The 7,871-nt window shown below is 37.1% G+C and overlaps 1 protein-coding gene across 1 annotated transcript in view; it reads left to right on the top strand.

Moving 5' to 3' along the window:
• The first annotated feature begins 4,850 nt into the window (after nucleotides 1-4,850).
• The window catches only part of APIP (APAF1 interacting protein), an 8,158-nt gene continuing 5,137 nt past the window's right edge, over nucleotides 4,851-7,871 (top strand). The window contains exons 1-2 of the mRNA XM_009997275.1: nucleotides 4,851-4,953; nucleotides 7,661-7,683. Coding sequence (XP_009995577.1) covers nucleotides 4,950-4,953; nucleotides 7,661-7,683 — 27 coding nt within the window. The 5' untranslated portion in view covers nucleotides 4,851-4,949. The remainder of the gene's footprint in view (nucleotides 4,954-7,660; nucleotides 7,684-7,871) is intronic.

A 7,871-nucleotide genomic window follows, 5' to 3' on the forward strand; every position in this document is an offset into this window, starting at 1 on the left:
CGCCTTGTCCCGGCGGCGTCCCCTTTCAGCAGCCCGCCGGTGCGTGATGTGGCGTCGGTCACCCCCTGACTGCAGGCGGGCCCCAGCGCACCAGAGTCCCCTCTCCAGTTTGGAGGTAATCCTAGAGGCCCAAGACAGGATAGCGAACCGGCGACAGCCTTGCCGGCGTGCCATGCCTTGCCATGGCCTCCTGTGCCACTTCTAATGCTCCTGACTGCCCCGCGCTCTTCTCACTGACTGCCTAGGGGGACTTCGTGTCTACAGGATAGCAGTTCGCAATTGCAGTTGTTCAGACTGTTGAGTATCTGTAGCCTTCGTAATTAGCTTCCTAGTTAGTGTTTAGCAGGGAGTATAGAGATGTTCTGAAAGGTACTATATTTCCCAAAATGTTGCCAGCTGACAGTCTGACTGCCGTTACAGAGTGTTGGCTTTATAATTAATTTATTTATGGCAGCTCGAGGGGGTTTTAGGTTTGGTTTGGGGTTATTGGAATTTTTTTCTGGTTTTGATTGTTTGGGCTTTTTTGTATTTTGGCAACTGTTCATTGCTATAAGTCATCAAAACCTGACTATGAATCACTGGTATTTGCACTTCATCAAATGAAGTATATACATCATGCTAGAGCATCTAGGAGCATCAGCTGAATGAGGCTTGAAATACCAGTCTTGTTTGTATGTGGAATTGATCAAGAGAGCAGCCAAAACTTCACAAAGAGTGTGGACCAATTACAAGGAGATGAGAATCAAATGTGACCTGCCAGGGAAAAGGGAAAGAATTTGCTTTACCAAAAAAGAAAGAAAAAAAGGGGGAAAAAAAAAAAAGGAAATGGAGATATGTTAATATGTAAATTGTCACAGAGATGAAAGATAAGAGAATCTTCTTTATCTCCATAACTGTTTGGTAATAAGCCTCAGTTTCAGCAAGCAAGGTTTAGGTTAGGCATTAAGAAAATATTTCTAACCTGGGACAGTTAAACAGATTGCCTAAGGAGTTTGTGACTCACTGTCATTGAAGGTTTTAAAGATGAAGTTAAAGAAGGAGCTTCCAAACCTTGTCAAACTTGCCCCAGGCTGCCTTCTTCATCACTTCACCTTCCCTGTCTCCTGCCTCAGAACCACTGCTACTGTCTTATACCAGTGCGTATTTCTTCCATGCTGCCACCACTGCCTGCCTGTGCCTGGTTCTGCAAGTCCAACACCAACTGAAGGCATTTTCTCAATGGTGTGCAGCCCCCTGTAGCAACTGCAACAAAATGCAAGTGGTCTTCCTGTTCACAGGGCCTGTGTTAAACAAAGACTCTGCTTGCTGTGATTCTAAGGGCCAGGAGAAAATCTTGAGCTGCTTGCAAAATCGTGGTTCCCCTTACGGTCTTATTTCAGACCATCAAGGATCACCCAGTCTTTAACTTTACAGTCACTGTGGTATTTGAGTGGGGGGAGAAAACAGTGACAACTTTTTTTTCTAGTATTTCAGCTAAGGTATTGGTACTAAGTAATAACCTGCCTGTCAGTTTTGGTATGTTGTATTTATTTTTTACTTTTATTCTCTTTATTGTGTGGGTGTTAACAGAATACCCCCCTTAATGTAGGTTCCTGCTGCTAACCAGTGTTCATCTTGGAAATGTCCTTTCAAGAACATAAATGACTAAGCTGAGCAGTAAAGCAGCTGATCACTTGTAATTAAAAACAAAACAACAAAAACAACAAACAACTATAAAAGCTTCTGATAGCTGCAATTTAAAAAAAGGCACACCATAAATGATCAGTTTCATTTGGAGGTCTGTACTTGCTATAAAATTTGACAGTTTGAGGCTTTTAAACCCAGTGGAATCCGCACCACGTTGCTTTCTTATATCTTATTTACAATTAATTATTTTTCTTACCTAAAAAATCTTTTGCATTACAGAATCCTTATGTGGTGCTAAAGTCATTGTAGAAAATAAACTTTTCTAAGTTCGGGGGGTTTTTTGAAGTTTTTTGCTGCTTTGGTTTATTTGATCCATGTCTGTGCTGAAGACGATCTTTTCAACAGAAACCTGCTAGGTTAGTAATGCTACTTTTCTCACTTTCTGTATACAGTGTAGCACAATTCTGTTTTACCACATTAAATTTACCTGTACAGCTATTAAAAGAAACCTCATAATGATTTGCTATCCATCAATATGAAATATCAATGGTAAGATTTTATCTATGCAGTCTGCTTATTTCTGAGGAAAACTGTATGATTTCTAAGCACTTTGTGAAAGGGAGATACATATTTCAGGCACTTTTTATTTACCATAATATCTTTAAAATCTACATTGTAGTTGAGGTTTAAACCTTTTGAAAATTATCCCCCAACCTTTACAATATGTTTGTTCCACAAGTAGCCTGAGTCCACTTTGATTTCCATATATTATACACATTGTTCCCTGGGTTTTGGAGTTGAAAAGGTGGTTTTGTTTTGTTTGGGTTTTTTAAAATCATATTAGGTGTAACATGAGAAGATTTGACCTCTGGAAATATTCTATATTTTCATTGAATACTTTCAATCAGTTTTGTTGAAAAATTTACCAGCAGAGTTGTTTTAAAGATAATAATTTTAATGGATTGAAAATATACTCTTAGTTCATGAAGTTTGTCCAGTTTTTCTACATACCTAATACCATGTAGAAACTTAGGCTAAAATGGTAACAAAATTGCAGGAAACAAGCAAAATTGTTAATGTTACCTGTATCAGAAAGTAGTAGGGCAGATCCACAGTTGTAGATCTGAAAGGAGAGATAACCAATGGCATCTCTACTTCAAGTGAAAAATCAAATTAAAAATTAAATGCTAAAATTAAGTGCTAATTGAGATTTGACAAAGAGTAACCTTGTTGAGTTGCCTTCTGCTTTTGCACACTTTCACTCCTAGGCTTATTACAGCAAGTACCCTTTTTTAGTTATAGAAAGACCTGTAATTTTTATTATCAGTAATTTTAAACATGAAATAGGATATTTTTACTTAGAGAGGTGAAAGGATGGAAAGGAATGTTTTCATTTTCAGTTGTGTGAATGGGTAAGATATAAGATTTTTTTCACTGTAAATGTAGGAGCTTGTTTATTTGGCCTGAGGTTGTCTTTCTTCATGTACTCTGATATTGTGAAGTGGTGCTTTAAAAATCTTAACTTCTTACATAAGCTTCTGGAAGTGCTGGTTAGAGTCTTGTTTCTATCAGTTGAAATTAATAAACAGATGATTTTTTAATATATTAAAAGAAACAAATAATAATAGGGGCAAGATCAGAGCAGGTGGGAATAGCATCTGAACTGAATCCCAGTTCTTTAATCACTTCAGAAACAAGTGCCATTGAAGAATATGGTGCTACACTAATAAGTTGAAGTTTGAAGTACTGATCAGGCTTAATGCATATATAAAAATAATTATGTGAGAGTTAGCTGCAGAAGTGGGACTGTGTTTGGTAACGTAAGGATTTAGCCTTCCTAAAACTGGTCCATTTCTCTGTTGCAATCAAGAAGCACATCTGTTTTGCTTAATTGCTGATTTCTATTACATACCCATATGTGAAACCAAAACATCTGTATTACTGTGGTAGTGTAGGTGGAAATTTTCCCCTACCCAGGGAGAGGGAAGGGGTAAGTTTCCCTCTGTTTCCTTTTTAATTCTTGCTTGTATGGGTTCAATTTTATAAGGATCTATGTGAAAGCACATACAACATTTATTTGTACAGTCATAAATGCGGGAAGACATTTTATTCTCTCAGATAAGCTAAAAGAAATACTCTAGACAACATGCAAATGCATAAATTAAAGCACACAGCATTAATTAAAGTAGTGTCTTAGTTTTCTCTGTGTACACTGATTATATTTTTCATGTAAATGATTCCAACATTCTGATTTTTTAATTTTCCAATGTAATACTTACTTGTCAAAGATTGCTACCTCTTAGGTACAGATTTCTTAGTTTTATGTGTTTAGTGAAGAGTAATGTTTAAGATTTCCAATAAATAGTTTTGGCTTGTACTGTAAAACCATTCTGGTTTAGATTACCTATGAATGTGTAGTTACAGGATTGACAAGGCTCTGAACAACCTGGTCTAGTAAAAAAAGTCCCTGCACACTGCAGGACTAGATGACTTTTAAAGGTCCCTTGCAGCCCCACAAACATTCTATGATTCTATGAATATCTGACACTGTGCCTTTGATTAATTGATAGGTATAGATATATTTAATGATGCAATAAACAGTAGAATATGGAAAAAATTAAGAACTTTTTTTCCTTCTGAAAGAAATACTAAAATAAAGCAATTTGCCTTCTGGCCAAACGGCATGTGAGGTAACCTCACATTGTAAAAATGTAGGCATGTGAATTTCATCAGTTTGCCTACGTTTTCTGTGATATTTTTGATTGCTATGTAAAAATACTATACAACAGAACTAATAAAGACTGTTCTACTGAAATTCGTAAGTGAAGCAAAATAGACCTACAGAAAACTGATTCAATAGGAAAAGCTATTAGTTGAGCTTTTCAAAATGGATAATGTTAGATGCATTTGTATTTCTTTTTTTATTACTATAGTCTATTACTTAATCTTACTGGTGTATTACCTCTGGGCCACTGGACTCAAATAAATTTTAGATTAAACGTTTGCGTGAAGGATAATGACACATGAGTTTTATTTGTTTGTTAGTTTCAATAAGTGAATGGCCCCTAAAATGTGTAAAGGTCATTTTTGTAACTGAAATTTTTAAGCATAAATTAGACTGTCATGCTGCAGTGCAAAAGTACTACCCCTTTAAACTCAGTTTCAGAATTTAAATTCTTACGTTTGTTATGTTTCTTACGGTTTAAATTTATTTATTTATTTCTAGGAAAAGTTACATCCAAGAAATCTTATCCCAGAGCTTTGTAGATTGTTTTATGACTTAGGCTGGGTAACAGGAACTGGTGGAGGAATCAGCTTGAAGCATGGGTAAGTGAAGATGGAAGAGAAAGAATGTGATGGTTAGAGAGAGAGAGGATGACCGTGTTTGGTAGTTGATGAGGGCATTTCAGTTCCATTATAAATGAAAGTCAAGAGTGGGCAAAAAGGTAGAGGGGGGAAATGTACGCTGAATTTAATCATATAGAAGTCAGGTGACTAGTCTGAATTAATGGATACAGCCAGCTGCAGAGAGTTGACATTTTTGTATGTCCTTTTCCTATATTTGTTTAAGTATTTGTTTAAGCCTTTGAAGAGCAATGCATTCCCCATTTTTCTTTTCATCAGCTGTGGACTATAGAGTGGATTACACCAGCCACATTGCTTTCAGATGCCTGGAGTTAGATGAGATGAATCCCACTCTAGGCATTTTGCAAGCAAGACATTTCCTTTAAGAAGGAAGTTACTGTTCTACTAAGATAATTTCTAAGGAGATATTCTTACCATATAATTGAGAACAGGTATCAGCAAAGCCATTTTTAATGTATATCCATTACTAAGGAACACCGCTTTGCTTTTTAAGCTAATCTCCTCTTCATGCTTTCCAAGCTTTTAATAAGCTTTTAACGGAGACAGAGCTCCTCTCAGTGGGCACTGAAAAAAGGGAAGTACTCATTCTACAAAACACCTTGCACAGTGCCTGCAATTCTGACCCCAGTCATAAGGTGTTTGGAAAAAAAAAAAAAAGTGTCTGATCTCTTATTTTTCTGACATACTTGCATGCAGACAGAAGCAGCCATAGCTATTCAAATGTGAAAGAGATACATCTCTGAAGTTAAGGCTCTAAATGCCAGTATTTGTGTTGTTCTAATAGCTTTTTGAAGGCAGGGAGAGTCTACTACCTTTAGAAAAAGGAGCAGGCAACTCAAGAGGAGTCCAGGGATCTTGCTAGATCATGCAGAGAAAACATCAGATAGGCAAAAGCACAGCTAGAATTCAACCTGGCCACTGCTGTGAGGGATAACAAAAAAAGTTTTTACAAATACATAAATTAAAAAAGACAGTCAGGGAGAATGTCCACCCTTTATTGGATGCAGGGCGAACATTGCTATCAAGGAGAAAGGAAAGGCTGAGGTACTGAATGCCTTCTCTGCCTCAGCCTTTAATAGTCAGACCCATAATCCTCAGGGTAATCAACTCCCTGATAGGGATGGAGAACAATAGCAATTCCCCCATAATCCAGAAGGAAGCAGTTAATGACCTTTTATGCCACCTGGACACTCACAATTCTGTGGGGCTGGGTGGGATTCACCCAAGAGTGCTGAGGGAACTGGTAGAGGAGCTTGCCAAGCTGCTCTCCATCATCTATAATCAGTCCTGGTTAACAGAGGTGCCAGACAATTGGAGGCTTGCCAACAAGACACCCATTAGTGAGCAAGTGACTGTGTGGTGCTTAGTTCTCAGCTGGGGTTTAATTATATTAAGACCAATACCCACCTTGCTACACCCTCCCTTCAGGTAGTTGTAGAGACCAATAAAGTCTCCCCTCAACCTACTTTTTTCCAGACGAAATAAACCCAGAGCCCTCAGCCTCTCCTTATAAGATTTGGTTTTTTGACTCTTTGTCAGCTTCATTGCTCTTCTAAGTGCTCTGGTCCAGAAATAGGAACATCTCATGGTCCTTAGAAAATGTACCTGTAACTTGACTATTTATTCACTAGATGTCTCTGTGCTCCTGAATTTAGTATGTTACTATTGAAACTAAGTAGTGATTACAATTGAGAGAGATAATTCTTTTTCCTTTGCTGTTACTGAAAATATTTCAGATACCATCTCAAAAGAATTTTAATTTAAATCAAATTTTCAGTCTTTTTTTTCATGTAAGCCTTGCAAGAAGTAAATGCACTGCGCCTTGAATTTCAGAAATGTAATAGCATTGAATTATCTTAATTTTTTATCAGTATAAATAAATATATAAATTAATTTAAAACCTAAGCTACATAGTTGTAACGACAAGCAAAATTACCAAATCAACAGAAAACAAACAAAAAAAATACCACCCACACAACCCACCAAAAAAAACCCACAAAAACCGCCACAATCTCAGCCCTGAAGTGCCACATCTACACGTTTCTTGAATACCTCCAAGAATGGTTACTCAACCACCTCCTTGGGCAGGCTGTTCCAATGCCTGACCACTCTTTCAGTATAGAAATTCTTTCTAGTATCCAGTCTGAACCTTCCCTGCTGCAACTTCAGGCCATTGCCTCTAGTCTTATTGTTGTTTGAATTGTAGAATACAACTACTTAATACTGTTTATAGGTAGTCTGTGGATTTTTAAGCAGTGGTTTTGTCACATTTTATCATAGATCTGCTCACAACTTCTCTTGTTCCATTTTTTTTCTGAATTCTGGAGATTTGTGTTTTGAATTATTGCAGGATGAGGCTGTGTAAGTAGTAAGTCAGTCTATATTTCCCACATGTATTTCAGATCTCTTGTCAAGCTGAAAGAATGGTTTTTACCCCTGCAAGTTAGAGATTTCATGTGCCCTTGTATGATTTGGTTCAGTTTTGCAAGCCATCTATATGTCAATCTATGGAAGGTGCAAAAAAGTTATTAAACTATGAGGTGCTAGATTTGCTACTTCCTTTTCAGTTTATGAAGAGCTCTAATGCTTGTGCAGTTGAATAGTTCTTTGTTTATTGATTTCCCCTGTCTAACTTTTCTTAGGAATGAAATCTACATTGCTCCTTCAGGAGTCCAAAAGGAAAGAATACAGGTAAATTGAATTGTTTTTACCTCAGAGCTCATCTTGAGATGGATGAAAGTACCTTTGTTTAGAGTTTCATTTTTCCATATGTAAAGTTAGAAATTCGTTATACTAATGACTGACTTATTGAAATAACTGAGGATTGTGCCCAGTACTCCAGTGGATTGAGTGCAGTAAGTAAGGAAAATACTTGCAAC

Source organism: Chaetura pelagica, unplaced genomic scaffold (genome assembly GCF_000747805.2).
Source record: "Chaetura pelagica isolate M959 unplaced genomic scaffold, ChaPel_1.0 scaffold134, whole genome shotgun sequence".
NCBI classification, from domain to species: Eukaryota; Metazoa; Chordata; class Aves; order Apodiformes; family Apodidae; genus Chaetura; species Chaetura pelagica.